Raw genomic sequence first — 18,655 nt, forward strand, 5'->3', positions numbered from 1 at the left:
ACAAAGGGAAAAAATGAGCAGCGTAGGCCTGGGAGAACCGCAGTTATATAAAGGTGAACGATGAAACATTATTTCTGAAGTGGGTATTTTGAAGGGCTGTTACCGCAACACTTTTTATATAAACGAAAGGTACATTTGAATCGGAAGCAATTTGGTGTAGAAGCCTGCTAGTGACTCATCCCAAACCTGAGGGGAAACAGAGCTACTGCGGCATAGAGACATTTTTGAGCACTTACATGGTATCTGCTTCAGACCGAAGTTAAATTTTCATCAGTTAATCCAAGAGTGGGAGATATTCACACCCTCCTCCAACACTGCTCCTATTAGCTTCCATTAGCGTGGTGCATGTTCCAGCTTGGGTGTCCTCATCACCGTTGCAATTGCATCCAAACAGAGGTTGATTATTGGTAGTTTCCTGTACATTGTACAGATTCTGCACAGCTCCCACATTTTACTACCAATGCAGTAACAACGCATTTATCAGTGCTTCAGTTCATGAGATGTATGACATCTTGAGTTCTCATGGCTTTACAAAATTCTTTATCTTCTTTCTAGAACAAAATGTATTCTTTGCTTAACTCAAAGATTTATAAAAACATTTAATGAAGCGGGTTGACACAAAGATTGCCATGTAATTAGCAAACTTTGGCATTTTGCTCTTTTGTGTTCTTATGCAAGCTTAAAATTGCACTGTCATCTACAAAAATTACTCTAATTTGTACAGCATTGTTGGAGAAGACTAGTTGGAATAAGACTTATTCTTGATCTCTTGCCTTATAGAAGGAAAACACAGTAGCTTGGATTTGTGTGCAGGAACATTTTCATATGAAACATTTGACTAATTTGAACAATGACTGCAAGAAAATACCATGTCTTTTAAATAATCTGGTTCTTATTGTCCCTTTAAAGTGGCTGTATGTACATCAAAGCTTAATGTCAACAGGTACAATTTTGTGATAACTTCTCCTACCTAGTATTCATGTTCCATGCTGCAACCTACAATATCTTTCTTTGTTCTCTGCAGGTCCTTGGAAATTCAGATTCCACCCAAGACCATAATAGCTAACATAAAAAAATCGCTGACCTGAAGTATTAAATACTTCCATGTTCCTTTTTAAAACTGCATAATGGAACAGTGGTCTTGAGTTAATATTGAGATTCGAGGGATTTATTTAATTGTTGCTTATGCTTCATACTCAAATGTACAATATTCCATTAAGTAGCTTCTGCTAGATTGTCATATTATAAAAAGAAAGATACATTAAAGGAAAATTTAGTTTAGTAGAGTCCAAAAGTTGATAATCTGTCCTCTGTCCCTGCTTGTTCTTGGACATCCTGTGTTGTATGGGTTTTACCTGGTATAAGAGGACAGGATGTATCCTTATATAAATCTATTGCTGAAACTCACTTAATAGTTCAGACCCACATACACACTTAAAACATTGACCCACAACTCCCAGGACTGAAGATGAGCGTATTTGTGCTTGGAGAACAAAAACCAGACTCTGTAGTTGGTAGATGGAAATACATCTTCTCTGTGGGTTGGGAATAGGTTGGGCATCTGGCAAACATGAGGAAACGGCTGGATAAACAACTAAGCAAAGTAAGGACAGCAAATAATAAACTCTTACCACATTTTGCTTAAATGTCTCTCATTTTTGGATTATGAGATACAGCTTCTTGCTTTGGTAGTGGGGTTTTTAAATTGCTGCTACCTTTTTTCTGCTCCGAGTTGGTGCACAACAATGCTCTAGTGGCATGCATGTGTCTTTTGACATAAACAATTTGTTAGAAGGATTACTAGAACAGCAAATCTGGTCTATTCTGTAGTTCTTAGGCTGCCTTTAAAATGCCGACATTTTGGAAAAAGGCGGTGGGCCTTTTGTGAGGGGGTGGACATGATGGGGGGACACCCCCCAAACCACTGCCCTTGTTTAGTTTCATTTGAATAGAATACCTGTACAGATGAGCTACCAGTAAATAGCTTGAAAATGCAAGTATGGTGCTTGTGTTCTTGCTCATCTCTACAGTCTGGGGAAGAACTCTTGACATTCTGGGTAGACCCCACCTACATAACATTGTGTACCAGAGCATTTGTTTACCAAAGCATGTTTGTTCACCCCAGCCTGTATTTGCAATTCTAGTAGAATGTGCTGTAGCTGGGATTCAGGAGGCTGAAATAAGAAACATCCATACAGAGTTACTACCTAGAGAGCTTTTTTTCTTTTATACTTAGCTTGGCTTTGGTATACCTTCCTGCACAAACTGCTCAGATCTCCTGCAAACTCAGGTATTTGACCTGTTTCATAGAACTGTATTTATAAGCTGAATTCCAAAGAGTCTTTAAGAACAAAATGCAGGTCTTGCAGTACTATGAGTTGGGAGGTTTTTTAGCAACTTATACTGATACTTCAGCTTCATGAGGTGTATTGAGTAACTTCAGCTTCAAAGTGTTTAACAGCGCAGTAATTTATTACGGCGTTGTATGCATGTCTGCTGAAACTAGCCCCAGAACATGTTAGCATATACCAATATGCTGTGTATTTGACATGTCAAGCACATATTTTGCTATATATCTATAAAGCAGCCAGTTATCTTTGTTCTTTTGTTGTATATGTATTCACCCTTGTAGGACTTGGTGATAATTCAGGTCCAATGGACTTCTTTCTCCTCATACTCTTGGAAGCTATGTAAATCTTCCATGCTTCCATGTACGCAAGTGGAGGTGGCTTGAGGCAGTATCTACACTGTGCATCTCTAAGATAACTGAAAACTAAGGTAAACTAGGCTATCGGGAGTTTAGCATTCATACTATTATTCTGCTTCTGGTAGCTGAACTAGTTTGTGGAGATTTCGCTTGGGTACCTGCTCCGGACTGGACACTTGCAGTGAGTGAGGGTAGGTGCAAGGCAAAAAGAGATCTGGGCCCAGTGGGCAACAAATACCAGTGTGTGTCCGTGTGCCCCCTGCTAGTAGTGCTTCTCCTAATGACGAGGCTGTAACTGGGTAGTATCTCCTGGTGGAGCCCTGCCAGCTATTGCACTGATAAGTGAGCAGGATGTAAACACCAGGGTTTGGGTCAGAAGTGAGCTTTGTCAGACAGTTCATGTGCGCTTCACCGTTCCCTTTAAATGCCTTGCATGATAAGTAATTTTTAGAAACTATTCTTACGTTGTTTGCTTTATAACAAAATACATTGTTCAACTTGCCCTAACTGAAAACAGTACTCCAAAATGGCTGATACGGCAATAATAATACATTTTGGTGTATGCATGAGGGAAATAAAGAACTTGAGGAGGATGAAGTGAGGAAAATAGAGATGCATGTATTGAAAATGCAGATAGGATATTTCACTGCCTGTTACTGCTTTTTTATCTTGAAATCCCATCACGCATTTATGCAGTTTCTACCAAAAATTGCTTGCCTATATAAAATTACCCAGGGGTTGTTAGTGACAACATAGTGTTGTGCAAAAGGAATTAATTTTCCTAAAGACTTTTATGAAAATATACAGAGGCTTCAAGTAATCACGAAATGTAAACAAGCAGAACTCTTGCATTAAAGGCAAAAAAGGGTAACTCATGGCCTTAGTTGTCCTCATGTTTTCAATTTGCTTTCCATCTTTTAAAAGCCTGTCTAGTGCTTGTGACAGTAAATTGGTTTGCATGTATGTGTGTTCTGTAATAGTCATGTGTTTGGCTAAAATGTGAAACTGGTTATGAAATGGATTATAGGTTGGCATAAAGATCATGAGGGACATCTGTGCTATGTCTGAGGTACGTACAGCTTTTCTGCTGGAACGAATCACTCGGGTTTCCTCCCCACCACCACTCAGCCTGTTATGCTCCATTTGCTACCTTCAGATCTTTATGCGTATCAAGTACTTCCCCACAATGAGGTGGTGGTCAGGTCCATAAACTCCCTTTTCTGCAGGGTGTTTGCCCGTAGTTGTTGCTTGAAACAGATTCCTTCTTGTTCTAAAAGACCATATGTGACATAACTGAACATGAAGTATATGAAGTACAGCCAGAAATCCCTGGCTTGTAAGAAAGCAACTCAGAATATAGCGATCGCTGCGTCTCAGGGAATGAAAATTCTTTAAAGTGGAGTAAAATCTGGGATATGAAAGTGGCCTTTGTGAGGGGAAAGGGAGGCATCCCTAGGCAAAGTCTCTGGTACTGTGTGAGTAATGAGGGCTATGCTTGGACTGAGATGGCATCTGTAAAACCTGCCATATGTCTAATTTTCTCCAGAGATGCCTCCTCTTTTCTTCTGCCTGGAGGTGGTACCAGGACAGAACCTAACTGTTTGTATTTGTTTTGGAGCTCTGGATACTCAGCAGACAAGTAAGATTGGCCATTCAGCCCGGACTGTAGATGTTAAGAAGTCCTGCATGGGTCTGCTGAACATTCAGAGTACAGCTACTGCTTCTAGGAAGGACCAGATATATGTGCTGTGGCATTGACCAAGGTAAATGTCAACGCGCTTAAGACAGAGGTGCCGCTGAACTCCTTCTTAGTGGGACTTTTCCATGTGACTGAGAGTATTTGCTGTTTAGTACAGTCAATCTTGCCCAGAGAAACTCTCAGCTGTTGGCTTCATCATCCCAGCGTGTAAATGCATTGCTGAAGAGACCAAGAGCTTCATATATTTTTAGCAAAAAACGCAATTGCTCTGAAGAGCACTGGCAGGGAATCTGAATTTCCCAGGTGTGCAACAACGTACTTGGCATACACGTTCCCCTAGGTATGGATAAACTCGCCTTTTTAATCTTTCAGCATTACCTATTTTTCCTTAATTCCTTGTGACACTGCTGCTTTTGGAACAGTGCTTGCTTGTGTACTAGCATTCATCTTTAGTATATGCTTCAATTTATTTAAACCAATTTTCTTCTTAGCTTCTGTGAAGAATTTCTTTGATGTGGTGCTGCTGTCATTCTTCCGGTCCCTGTTATGCATACTCTGTGATGTTTGTGAAATGATGCAATTTATTACAGTTTTTCTATAATTTTCCGTTATTTTGGTTTGTGGTGTTTGCTATGCTAAGTGGGGTCCCTGTAGTGTTGTAGATCTTGGTCTTGACCTCCACCAACCTCTGTGCTCTGGGACACTCTTCTTGTAAGACATGGATCATCTTCTTTGTATCTGGAGTGCTGGAAAACTGTCAGTTCACTGTGAATGTTGTTCAGGGTTGGGAAGCTTCCTTTACTTGCCAAGTTCTTGTGCTTTGTCAAGCAATAATAATGAATCATTCAGTGGTACTTGTTTAGGTAGCTTGTAGTTTCAGGCGGGTTGGTTGGTTTGTTAGGGAAGGGCTTGAAGTATATGTTTGCTACGAATCGGTCTCTTAAGTATTCATTTCAATCCTTCAAATTGAAAGACTGTCTCTGTAATCTGAAGACATTTTGTAGTTGATCTAGCATACAAAAAGAAAGTAGGGAAAAAAAAGCATTTCCCTTGCGCAGCTCATGTAAAACTGAACCATTATTCAGACTTTGCTAATAAGCACAGGCACGCAGCTATGAAACTGAGTTAAATGAAATCCATTAATATGCATACATGCATTAAGTGTTACAAAACCTGTTTTGGTAAAGAACAGTTACCTGGTGACACTGTTGCTTGCACATGCGCTGTGAGGTTTAAGTCTTGTCCAGCTGGTGTTTCTTCCACAGTTTGAACTCTCAGGCTTTCAGCTAAATCACTTTCCCACTGAGGGTCTTATTTGATTTTATCTGTGATAGCCCATGTTTTCTGGCAATCTCATGTGTCCAGGGAGTCTATCAGAAGACTGTTTTCTCCAGTACATGACTCTTGGGGGTCATGCTTTGCAGTGCTGAACGCCTGGTCCCAGCTGGCCCATACCCAAGCCTCTTCAAAGTCCTGTTCCTAAGCAGGCAGCGGGGTATGAACATGGATTAATGAGGTGTATCCAAACAAGAGGCTGGGAAGCAGTGTGAGAGTAATTGATAGAAAAGGGTGGGTGCATATCTGTCTTCATACACTTTATGGAGTTTTGTGGCTGCCAGAATCCGGGGCGTTAGACAAGATTTGCCCTGAGTTGCTGTGCCTGTGTCATTAAGAGGCCCATCCATTGCAGCCTGAGGCTTTCCAAAGGCTGATGTCCTCAGACTGCTCAGTGCTGTGTTAGGTGGATACAATCTGCTTGGAGCTGGATTCTTTGATTAAAAGAATTGGCACATGCAAAGTTAACTGCAATGGCCAGCAGTTGTTTCCTGAGTGAAGTCTAAGTTTAAGGCTTTACAGGCTAAAGGCTAACAATAATTATTTAAAAGATCACTTCGTATCAATTGCAGTGTCACGTTAATGCCTTTTGGAGGGTTTTGAACAGATGTGCATTTGGTTGTGTTATCCCTGAGCGTGAGGACTAGGGCAGAAAGCTTGGTGTGAAAAGCGATAGGCTAATATACTGCAACTGAAAGCTGTGATGTTGGTGTTTAAAGCTGGTAGTGAGGTAATGATTTCGAGGTGTTACTCAATTGACCCACCATGTTTTAGCAGTAACTAAAAATATTGGACTATGCTTGTCAAGTGGTTTGGGCTGTGCTTGTTATGTGAATATTTGAATATATACTAAAGTACCACAGAATATACATACGGAACAGTGTTCACGAGCAAAGCTCCTGGCTATGTTTAAACAAGTCTTCTGCATTCCTGCTTGTCTTTGTCTTGCAATGTTTTACATACTGTGTTTTTGTCTGTGTAGTTCTCTTGATGTTGTAAAATTACACTTTTGATCTTTGGTCAGGGACAAGGTTTTCATACTAATTTAATGACATTTTCAGTAAACCCAGAATCTAATAGTTCAGATTATTGCTACCTACTCATACTGGGCTTGGAGAAACATGTCAAAGGTACCCTGCATTTCTGTGACCTCTTGCATTTGCAGTGGGTTGAGATGGGTCCTTCATTTCTCTTCCCTTTTGTCTTCTTTTCCACCCCCGCCACCCAGTTACTGGTGTTCTTCAGCAAAGACTTGAAATACTTGGGATGACAGCACAGTACATGGATTTGTAACATTCTTCAGAAGCAAAGTACTACAAAGCAGTGTAAGAGAGATTCTTTGTGTGTATTACTTGCCCAGGAAACATAAATGGGGAATGCAAGGGAGTTCCCGGGAACAAAAATGTCAGTGCGAATGCTGACCTTTACCTCCACTTAAAAGGCAAGTTGAGTTCCGTGTGTTTCTGTGTGTGCTATGCAGTTAACCACCAGGTATCCACACTGACATTAGAATATTAGCCTTTAAAAGCTCATCAAGCAAATGTGCAAATTAGGGTTTATTTAAATTTTATTACCTTAACAGTGTTTTGCATGGTATGATGCACAAGACATGAACATGCTGTGGAATTCATTCAGGCAAATTACAATTTAAGGATACGTACCACATCGCTGCTCTCTAATTACTTAAGACGGAGCACAGCTCCAGAATAGGGAGAGGAACTGCATAAAATTAACCGGTTGACAGCCCAGTCTTCAGGGAGTTTTGAACTGTGAGGAAGGACAAATAGCCGCTCTTTATTCAAAGGTTTAGGGCTTGGACTCTGTGGCCAGGTAGACAGAGTTAAATTATCTCCAGGCCAGGGTCATCTTCTCTGCTTTCCTGGGTTGAGGCCCCTCTACTTACTGTAAATCAGTCCAGTGGCTCCGTTCAACTGAGCTGCTGACAAGTGAATGATTAACTGAAAACTCTCAACCAGACAGAAGATGAACGCTGCTAAACAACTGTAAAGTAAAATAACTCTTGAATACAGATTACCTGATTAAGTTATTTGCCAACAAGTTATTTTAACTGACTGAAGTTCAAAAGCTCTGCGTTTCACAATAAGAAGTGCTAACACAGTTTCTTTAAAACCTCTCTATGAACATAAGGCAAATACCTTGCCTGATCTGAACAAGCAAGAGGCGGCTGTTGCTACAATGCAGAGTCTCTGGATCTAGCAGTGCCTACCCAAAAATACGAAACTCCAAAATCAGGAAAGGGCAGGTTAGGATGGGAAAATTCCTCATTTCTTCCTGTATGGACTCTACTGAAATGGAAGCTTGTGATGCAGTTGACCTGTAGCTTGGGTGTACACAGTTACAACACGCTAATCAAAACACTGACATAGTTTAAATTCTGCCAGGCTGCTTCTCGGGTTTGTTTTTGCAGCGTGCTTGGATGACTGTCAGTGTCTGACACATGAGTGTAGTATTATGCAGGAATACTTCTGCAGCAGGAGAGTCCAGAAACAGGATCTCCCGAATCGCTATTTGCCAGATGCTTGCCAATACCTGCGACTGTTGAAATGCACATCGTCATGTCTCCTCAGGCCCAAATACAAGTCTTGTGAAGACACGCTTGCAGAACATGGGGCTTCTCCATAACCAATAGAACAATTTCCTGATGAAAACCTGTGGGGTTTTGAGGGCATCTAGGTGTTACATCAGGTAAGGCAGTGGTACGGGCTACGGTGTTTTCACACTTGCTCATTTTTTACATGGCAGTTGAAATCCCAAGAATCATTTCAGGTATTTGCATGGAGGAAGTGAAAATGGCGTAGGCTTTCACCTCATCCTGAGTGTTACTGTTTGCATTAGATATTCTTTGCCTCTTTAAGCCTTGCCTGAATGATGAACACACATTTAGAGACCACAGCAGATCCTCAATAAACACGAGGTTTTAACATAATGGGTGCGGTGGTCTGTTCTGTAAAACTGAATCCATGCCAACTCCTGGCTGTCCAGCACTTTTAGATCTAGTTAACAAAGCGGAAGTGATACTGCTGTTGAAAGAGCTTTTTTCTGGAATTTGTATTTTTGTAACTGCTTTATGGCCTCAATCTGCTCAGGAAAAACTTACCAAGTTACACTTTGTTTTAAGAGGTCTAGTTGAATTTTAACTGGGATATTGAAACTTACCCTCTAATTTCAGAGCGTGCAGAAATAGTTCCCGAAATAGTGCTAGATATTATGCAAACCTGTCTCATTTTTCTGCGTTATTCCTTCTGCACATGCGGAAGAAGGGGGAGAGCTTTCACAACAGCAGCTGGTCGGTTTAATGACAGCCTTGCCAGTGGATTGCGGGCACCCCTGAACACACTGAAGAGTTAAACTGAAACCCCTCTTGTGCGCACTTAGTTTTTTTATTATTATTTTTACCAGGCTGGCAGCTTTGCCGCTGCTGATTTTCAGGCGTTTCTGTAGGGAGCCGCCCAGCAGAAGCGGGAGCGTTCCCCGGGGGCTGTGGGGTGGGCTGAAACCTAGCGGCGGGGACAGGGAAAAGTGGGAACTTGTAATTAAACAAACAAAAAAAAAGTTTTTTAAAAAGAGGGTGAGGGGAAGCCTGGCCTACGGCCCCGGGCGAGACGGGGTCTGGGCCCCGCGGCGGGCAGCGGCTGGAGGCGGCGCCCGGCCGGCGGAGGGCTGCGCGGGCAGGCCGGGCCGCGCCACGCCCGGGCCGCAGCCTGGCGCCGCGGGGGCGGAGGGGCGCGGGAGGGCGGCCGCGGCCGGGCGCTGGCCCCGCGGGCGCGTCCGTGGGTGGGCCGGAGCGGCTCGCTCGGCTCCACGCGCCGCTCGCGGGCTCGGCCCCGCGCCTCCGCCGCGCTCGTTCTCCCTGGGAGGAAGTTCACCGGGGTTCGCGTTCCTCTCGCTCCTTTCCCCGCCACCCGCCCGCCTCCGGAGCGACGGCCGCACGTGCGGGGTGCGTGGGCGGGCGGGCGGGGGCCGCGTGCGCCGCCGTTGCCTCTCGGCGCGGCGGTGAGGCGCGGTGAGGAGCGGCGCCGGGGCCTGCCGGGCGCCCCTCCCGCGGCGGCGCTGGCCTCTCTCCCAGGTGGAGCCACCTCTCGCCTTTTTTCGCCGTTGGGGCCGCGCGTGCGTTAGCCTGCGGAGCTCCGGGGGCGGGCGCGGGGCAGCGGGACGCCGCCGGGCAGGAGATGGCCGGGCGGGGGAGCGGCGGCGGGCGCTGGCGGGGGCGGGCGCGCGGGGCCGCTGGAGCGGGAACGTGAGAGATTTGTAACTTCCTAGAAATCGGGGAGCTGAGAAATAGTTGTTGGGGTGAGGGCGAGCGGCTTGGTTTCATTCCCGAGCTCTACGCAGAGCGCGGCGGAGCCGGCGTCTGGCTTGTGCGGTAGGTAGGTGCGGGTCCATTTTAGTTGCCGCGCTGCTCTGCCAGTCGTTGGACGAGGGGTATGGCCCAGGGCGTCGTCTGCGCCGTGTTTACTCTTCTCCCTCCGAGTGGTTTGCAGCCAATAGGTAGCTGGTGCTTTGGAAGAGCGCAGCGAACCTGAGGGAGAATACCGCTGTCCTGAAAAAGGACAGCTTTTTGGGCAATGCTGCTTTGCAGGGATTCAGGTACCCTCGAGGAATTTAACTTTGTGGAGGTTAATTAAAAGGCAGTTGTAAAGTATTAAGGCTTAAGCTGTTTTGACAGCTCGTCTTTTTTTAATATTTACGTGAATTTTCCTCCTCTAGCAGCTCTTAAAGGTGTAACTGTTCTGCTTCTAGATGTGCAGTAATTTCGCAGTATGGAATGTTCATTTTTTATTCCCCTTTAAACTTGAGATACGTTTTCGTGCTGGTACTGCATTTCATTTCAACGCAGTAATGTCACTTGAACGCCGTTATGCTTCTTCCAGTTATTTGGCACTGAAGATTTCTGTGAATATCACTTGCCGCAGTGTTCTTGTAGCTATGTTTTTTTATAACTCCTCTCAAACATGTATTAGGTGTGTCTATAGACTCATGCAGAATTAATCTGTATTTTTAAAGGCTGCTGTTATTCCATTTTGGGCTCTTTTAAATGTTAGTGTTGCTTCAGTCTGAGTGTCTAAATATAGTTCTGATTTTTTAAAATTTTTTTTTAGTCTTCACCTGCACATCAATCTCCACAATGACTGTAATATGAACTAATGATGAAAAAGGAAGGTGTCTATGGAGGAGTGTTTTCCTGAAGGCTTTAAGATACTTTAAACTTCAGGAAAAAATGTCATTAGCTTTTGGAAACCATTTTGGAAAGTTCGCTGTTAATACTGTCAAGGTAGTCTCCATGCGTGGTACTTCTAACAACTTAAAGCTAGAAAACTGACCTGTTTCTTAAAAGATATTTTGAGAGACTCGTTTAGGTCAGAAATACAGCAGGTGTTTGGGATACTAGTTTAGGTCAGAAACTTGCACATGTCAGTGAGAAGTACTGGTTGTTTTTAACAGCCTTGACAATTCTAAAGCTGAAGAAGTAGTTACTAGAGGTGACATGATGACGAATTGTGCTAAATTCCCTTTCCAACTTTAATTTTCACCTTTGATGGTAAATTACAGCCTCACTACATCTGACATTATTGCACCAAATTCTGTTATACATGCATAAACAGCTGTTCTCTGAATCCTTATAGAATTGAAACACCTTCTTATTCTCTGTGCAGCACTGAAATATGTGAGAGGTCAATGTATTCTCTTACCTGCAGGAGTTTGTAAACTGCCCTTGAAGAATAGACATAAAATACTAGCTGTAGTTGTACTGATGTGGCATGAGGAATCAAGTGGTGGTGAACTGGGCATGCGATTTGGATCTTGGTAAAGGCTCTTTCTCTTACTTGCCTTTTATATTCCAATATTTAAGTTGTTGCCTTTTCATTATCCAACAGCTTTATGGTTCTCGGCAGCCATGAATTCTGTAGAGCACAGACTTCAAAAGTGTGTTTTCTGGATTGTGAACTGTAGCCTGGATTTACACATTTCATTATTTTAAAATCTAGATGTATTCTGTGGTATGGATTTTACCCTTTTGCCAATTATAGTACACAAAATCCAGTAACTTTCTCCACGTTCGATGCATTAGCACTAAGATTAATCTTAAGTAGATCAGGATTCTCTTGTGTTTATGTAGTGAAACAGAGGGAGAACAGTTAGTGACTTCTGTTGAAGGTCATGTAAAAGAATGGGCAGTATATCTGGAATTGAAATGTAGGGTTCTCTCGCTTAATCTTCATCAAGAGGGGCGAAATGACGCTAGGATTATTTGCTTCGTGTTTACTGAAGCCTGACTGCCCTCTTACGTGGAACTGACTACGTTGCAAGTGGCTGGTATCAGCTGTCTGCAAGACCTCTTGAAAGTTGCTCACAGTGCTGTTGCTACAACTTTTGATCTGTGCTATCCTTAGGCATCTACATTTAACTTTAATTGGACCTGGTGTGTAGGAAGGCTGAGGAAGCATGCCAAGAAATGTGCAGGTAGCAAGTGCAATGCAAAGTTGATTTTTTTTAATGTGCTCTGCTGTTTGTGTAAGTCATACCGTCTGAGGCATATAGTGACCTTTCCAGATACTATGGACACAGGCTAAAGATGAAATTATTATGGACCTGTGTTCAGGATTAAAAGACAGCTGCCTTTTATTGGCTGTATTTGTTCTTTAGACTCATTTTATTACTCAGTGTTTGCTTACCACAGCAGAGAACCTCTGTTCTGTCATGTAATAAACACAAATGCGAATTTCATCCAGTCCACGAATCTTGTTATATGCCAGTTAGAGTAATTTACTGGAGCTTGTTTTGGGAGGTGGGGTAGAAGGGACGTTCTTGGGTGCAGCAGAATTGTGGGAAGTAAATGTTTGCCTGACTTCTCTGAAGTAAATTTGATAGAGACAGGAAAAAGAGGAGTTACTTCTTTCCCTTGGTTGAGTTTCACTTTATCCTTTTCTACAAGTAGAAAGAATCAGTTGAATTGGACTTTGCCCACATTGCTGCAGAGTAGTGGTTTGCTTTCCATAGCAGTAATACTGAAGATTTTAAAAAATGCAAGGTAGTGGGTGGGTGTTTAAACAGGGAGCAGGCTTTTTCCTTTATACCAATGGCTGAATTCTCAATTCTCCTCTCAAATTGTAGTTAGAAGGGAATATGGAAATAAGCCAAGGATTGGCCAGAGTATTTTGGTTAGTGCTCTCCTTTTTCTTCAGCTGTAATATCTCTAGAGGTTACACTGGTGTTCAGTGTTCTCGTATTAAAAATCATACGTATGTAGTATTTAAAAGGATGGCCTATGTGAAACCTGTTTTCTTCAGAACCTAGTTAGTCAACAGCTTCTGGCCATACATCTCTCTTTACAGATTAGCAATCTGTGTTTTGCTTTTGCCTCTTGCTGAAGCATGTGACTTCTCCCGCAGTCCCTGGCTCTCCTCATCCTGCATTTCTGTTGCATTGGATTCTGAGTGTCTTGTCTCCCTTTTCCTGTGTGTCAGCTGCTTGTCTGGTAACAAGAGAGTGGGACTCTTCTGTTTCATCATACAGTGGTTGAGAAAAAGTTGACTTTCTGGGCTTTCTAAAAGATTGTGTAATGTTCAGTGATATGTTGAGTCATTATCAGGGTATTTGTGGAGATGACTGAGGAAGTGATGAAAAGTATGCCAAAGATGATACTTTCTCTAAAGTAAGAGGAATTAGAGTAATGTTTATAGCAAATAATAGGACTCTCTCCTCTATCTTGCTTTCTGTTTCTGCATATGCAGGTTCCTTCTGTAATTGCAATCACACTCAGGTGAGATTTTCAGCAGCGGGTTTTACTGGTGACTCAGTCCTAGAGTAAGTCTTTCTAGGTGGATGGTGAGTGTATAGGGATATGCCTCTTCTGTTCCAAAGGGTGAGTGTGGATCCTGGTGATTCTTCCAAGTGTGCTTGTAGAGACTGTCTTTCAGGGTTTTTGACTGTTCTCGTCTCTGCTCCCCTTGTATTACTCGAAGAGTTGGAATGAGTGTGATAGCTGATTTGCACCTGCGTTAGAGGTGTTTAAGGCAATTTGGCTACAGCTGGAGAGTACTCACCCAGCAGGGTGAGCTTCCTAATCTAGTTTTGAATATTCTTGGCAGAGATTGACTCATAAGCACCCAGAACAGGGGTCTTTGATTATACAACGGTATCATCTTCAGGCCATTATCATTTAAAAAAGAAAGAAAATGTTTCAGTACAGAATAAAACAATCAAACTTCAGAAACCTGTTCTAATACAGTTTGAGCCTTGCTTATGTAGAAAGGAGTAAAAGGAGGTTGCCATGTACCACTAAATGTTTGCCTGTTGCATGCAGCTATTACAGGGTTGCACAAAATATTTTATTGTAAGGCATTCAGAAAATTCTTAATTTGTGGGTATAGTAGATCTATATATGTTCTCATAGTGTCATGGTTCTGTTATTGCCATGCTCTTACTTCACCAGAGGCAAGGGTCAGCCTGAAATTTGACATTGTTGTGGCTTCCTGCAGGAAACAGTGAAAATACTGCTTGCTTTTTGACAGCCACCATGGAGAAAATGGACAGTGTAGCTGTTGGTAGGCTTGAAACTTTGCCAGGAGGATGTGTGACTTCTGTTCTCCTTTAATGCATTTGTCTGTGCCTTCCCCTGTTCCAGGCCTAGATACTGTAGCAACTTAAAAGTTTTAGCTGTTTCTGGGCAGCACTGGTCTCAGTGTTAACCTGTCTTGCATTATCTACATGTTCTTTCACTAGTGCTCAAATGTGATTTAAGGGGTATTTATTTTGCTACCTGGTTTTCTAAAGTTCCTTCTCCTTTGTGCCTGTTATCAACGTTGAGGCTAGGGGGTACTTGTTCTTAGTTACAGGAAAAGCTGTAACCAGAGGCAGAGACTTCTCAACTGACAGTGTCTGTTAAATTAACTCGTATCTGGCAACCCTCAAGACACTGCAGTTTGCACTTTTGAAGCTGTGGATGAAAACAGGTCTCCACTGTTTGCTTCATGTCTCTACTGTTATTACTTCATTACCACAGCATTAGGGGTTTTACCTGCTACTCAAACTACAGCTGTGTTCCTAAACTACAGCATGGCAAAGATTAAGGCAGATCTATCCCTATTTCTACAGTCAGACCTACAGTTCAGATACAAGAAGCTCTCAAGAGCTGATAGACTCATGGTAAATAGAAATTGAAAGAAAGCTCTGATCGTCTGGAGCTTGGTAGCAAACTGGTAATGCACTTTTTCCACATTTGTCAGTTCAGCTTAGTGTTGGTGACCCAGGCACAACTTGGAGGAGATGGCTCAGGGAAAGAAAATAGTAACAGTGATCTTCCAGGCAGCTTAAAGAAAGAAGTACGAACATTGCAGTTTCAGCTTATCAGATGATTTATTCTTTTTCTTCCCAGTAAGATGAATAAACTCTTCCTGAATTAATCTGGGTGACACTTCCTCCTTTTGTTTTCTGTAGATCTTTCAACTTCAGATCTGGAATAAAGCTCAGTCTTCCAAGTGATATTCTTTGCACTACAGCTTTTAATCCATACTGCTCCTGTACTGGTATCTAAAACTATGAGACCAAGAATAAAAAATGAAAGGGATGAGAGAAGCACAGCCTATATTGTGAGAATGAGTGCAAGCATGTTAGGACCCTTTGTAATGAATGTCAGTTTACAAGAGGAGAAAGATGGTGAGTGATATTAGTCAGGGAACACCTAATCCATTTTAAAGCTTTATTTGTTTTTCTGTGATGAGCAGGAAGACAGATAAACACAGGGACTTGTGCCCAGTTCCTGGTGCTGGACCTGAAGTGGCTAAAGATTGACATAAGTGCTTAGTAAAGTCTAAGCTTAGTGAAACACTTACTGAAAGTAGTGCCTGTTGACTACTTTAGTGGACCTCTTATGATGGAGAAGAGCACAGATCTTAATTTTAGTGTGTGGCAATGGGTGAAGAACAGTCTTAATCCCATGCCGGTATAAAATTGTGGAAAATGGGAACTGTGCCTTATTGTAATAAAGCTTTTAACAGTGGCTTGCCAAAGGAAAAGAGAAACCAATTTTAAACTCAAAGTCTGTGTAACTGTCTTGGGTGAGCTGTGTTATAGTCAACTGAAGGCAGGGGGGAAGCTTAACCCTGCTCAACCCTGTAATTACCTAATCAGTGAAGTAGGGAGCAATCAAATTAAGGTAAATGCAGATGTAACTAAAAATAATTCTCGAAATATGTTGCAGTATGGATGATCTGTCACTTAGCTGTGATTACAGTGCTTTCAAACACTCCTTTTTGTTTAAAGTCACCAGATAGATCTTTGAAAATTACTTAATTTTAAATGGCTACAGGAGGAATAATAACATGAAGTTTGAACCAGAGAGATGATCTGGCTTCTGAGAACAAGAAAAATAGTCAACTGGCTGACTGAGACTAGTTGGGTATCGAGGACAAACCTTTTCGCTGGATTCCAGGGGCTTTGGCCTTCATGCCAACATAAATATGGGTGTCTCTCAAATAGCAGAATTGCATTGGATTAGTTTGTGCTTTTTGGAAATTTATGACATGAAAAATACAGTTCACTTTTATACTTCCCTGTTTTAAGAAGATAGGGAGTTAAATGTTGAACTGGGCGCTCCTTTTTCCTCCGGCTGTTTTGAAGAGAACTGAGGTCTCCTCTTTCTAAAAAATTTTTCTCATGTTTGTAAGTTGGTCAGACACACAGTGTTCTAAAAGCTGAGCTGCAGTCACTAAAATACTTCAGATGGCCGTGCAGGCCTGAACAGGGGGTTGTAGCTATGTAGCATTAATTTCAGCTGCTCTTAGGCAGTGCTGAAGTTCCTGTTGTTTGCAGTGGGGTCCAGTAAACAACTGGCTTGTGCTCAAGGCAAGTGTGGAGAATACTGTCCCTCAGTGAGTGAAGAGGCATCTACTTAATACTAAGCCCTCTGCCTTTTTGGTGGTTTTATCCTCTCTCGTCTTGTGCCCTTCTCAAGTTCTGCAAGGAAGCTAACTGTTCTATTGGAGGGAATGGATGACCTTACTGTTCTGCTAAACACAAAGTATGCCAAGTATGGGGGAAGAGGGGGCAGAGAAGGTAAATATTCAGACAGACACATTATGCTACCTGTGTCCCTCTCTAAAGTTCACATGAAAAATTATTTTTTCTCATGTTGTCTTTCATCTTTGATGTGATAATTAAATACACTGAGCATGTTCTGACAAATCTGAAATGCCCTCTGGTACAGACTCATGCAGTTGAAAACCTTTGTTTTTGAAATAAACTGTTCTGAATGTACATGTTAGTGGCTTTTCTCAGGTGTCTGATACCAGGTTGTCATCTTTAATTATTTCTTCATGCTTTATCTTTGTTCCTTCAAAGTATTGTCTGTAGTGGGCCCAAATCTGTTTCCAGTATGTCTACGCAACTCGGGGATTTTTGGGTTTTTTTGCGTGCACTTGTGTCCTTAGAGAACGTGAGTGGTTTCAGTGAAACAGCAAAGGACCACAAGCATGAAAGAGTTTGCAAAATCATAATGATTATGGCTGTATATGTGCATAGTAAAGTGCATTTCCTGCCAGGAAAAGTTCTTGTCACACAGGTTTTAGCACTGTGAGTTAAGTGTTCCCGTACTTAATTTTCCTTTTATGTTTACTTTAAGATTACATGATGGAATTCACATTTTCTCAAGAAAAGCTACGTATCTTGGATCAATACCGTTGAAGATACCTTCTGATCGCAACACTCAAAGCAGGGTCCTGTAACAGATTTGTCAAAAGAACAATGGATCTCAAAGAAAGCTGCCCAAGTGTTAGCATTCCCAGCTCTGATGAACACAGAGAGAAGAAAAAAAGATTTACTGTAAGTATGTAGGAGTGTAAGCACTGTAGGCAAATGCATAGGCTATTAGTACCTAGAAGTGCTACTTTCTTTTTTTTTTTTTTTAATAGGAAGCTTGGTATTATTTTCAGCAGATTTATGGAAATCTGTTCACTTGCTCTTGTGAGTACTGGCCATAGTCCAGTGTGAGAAGTTGTGAATGTTTTACAGTGTTTAACTGTGTTGCTTTCTGCAAGAAGAATTTGGCTTTACAAATTTCTGGTATTTTTACACCCAAATAGCAGCATTTTCTCATATAAAATACATAAGTGTCCAAATGCAGGGATAACATTTTGGTACCAAATCAGATTAAGATGTGGCATCCTACACTATTTTTCGTGAAAACATTTATTTTGTAAAGGACTAAAGTGTGGTTTTGGGTTTTTTTGTTGTTTTGTTTGTGGTTTTTTTTTTAATGGCCAGTTTTTTCATAGATACCATATTCTACTTTTATAATTTTTTGTGTAAAAGAAAAAAATATAAACCATCAAATTTTTGAAAGACTTTTTTTCTATCTTCCTTCCTGTTTTCTGATTCTAATGCCTGTGGGTTTTTTCCTATCCTGTTCCCATTTCCACTCCTTGTCATTCCCCTCCCTCTTCCTTTTTTGGCCTCCCACTTTGACTTGCTTTCTGGAAGTAAAGTCTTCCCATTCTGTGGGGAAACTCTTTGTATTGCGTACTGAAAAATAGTGTGGCATGGATTTTTGTTTTGCTTATATGTATGCTAGGATATAAAGACGGCATCATAATACTTCCTTTAAAAAGCTCAAACTATTTCATTGCTCTTGTGCAACTTCCTCTAAGCTTTTCTTTTTTTTTTGGGGAGTGACTTAGTCACTCTTCAGATGTGGAATGCAAACACCCTTAGACTGAAGTGCTGTCTGAAGAATACAACAAAACAAAGATTTACTTTGAGTTATGTATCTGTCTTTCCTCTTCACCTCCTCTCCTCAGAGAAGAATAATGCTATTTGATTCTACAAGTGTATCAAGATGTAATTTGGGGAAGGAGTGTGCTGGTAAAGGGAACAAGCAAAAGAGAACTTGACTAATA

The 18,655-nt window shown here is 41.9% G+C and overlaps 1 protein-coding gene across 7 annotated transcripts in view; it reads left to right on the forward strand.

Moving 5' to 3' along the window:
• SGK3 (serum/glucocorticoid regulated kinase family member 3) overlaps positions 1-18,655 on the forward strand; it is a 61,949-nt gene that overhangs the window by 14,980 nt on the left and 28,314 nt on the right. For 2 of the 7 annotated variants that reach the window (XM_075494778.1, XM_075494771.1), the window contains exon 2: positions 17,383-17,582. In XM_075494778.1, coding sequence (XP_075350893.1) covers positions 17,505-17,582 — 78 coding nt within the window. In that variant the 5' untranslated portion in view covers positions 17,383-17,504. Of the gene's footprint in view, positions 1-9,472; positions 9,829-9,955; positions 10,126-12,996; positions 13,525-13,548; positions 15,420-17,382; positions 17,583-18,655 lie in introns of those variants that run through there. The other 5 variants (XM_075494772.1, XM_075494773.1, XM_075494774.1 and 2 more) reach the window with 5 other exon arrangements.

This window comes from Mycteria americana, chromosome 2 (genome assembly GCF_035582795.1).
Source record: "Mycteria americana isolate JAX WOST 10 ecotype Jacksonville Zoo and Gardens chromosome 2, USCA_MyAme_1.0, whole genome shotgun sequence".
In the NCBI taxonomy this organism is placed as follows: domain Eukaryota; kingdom Metazoa; phylum Chordata; class Aves; order Ciconiiformes; family Ciconiidae; genus Mycteria; species Mycteria americana.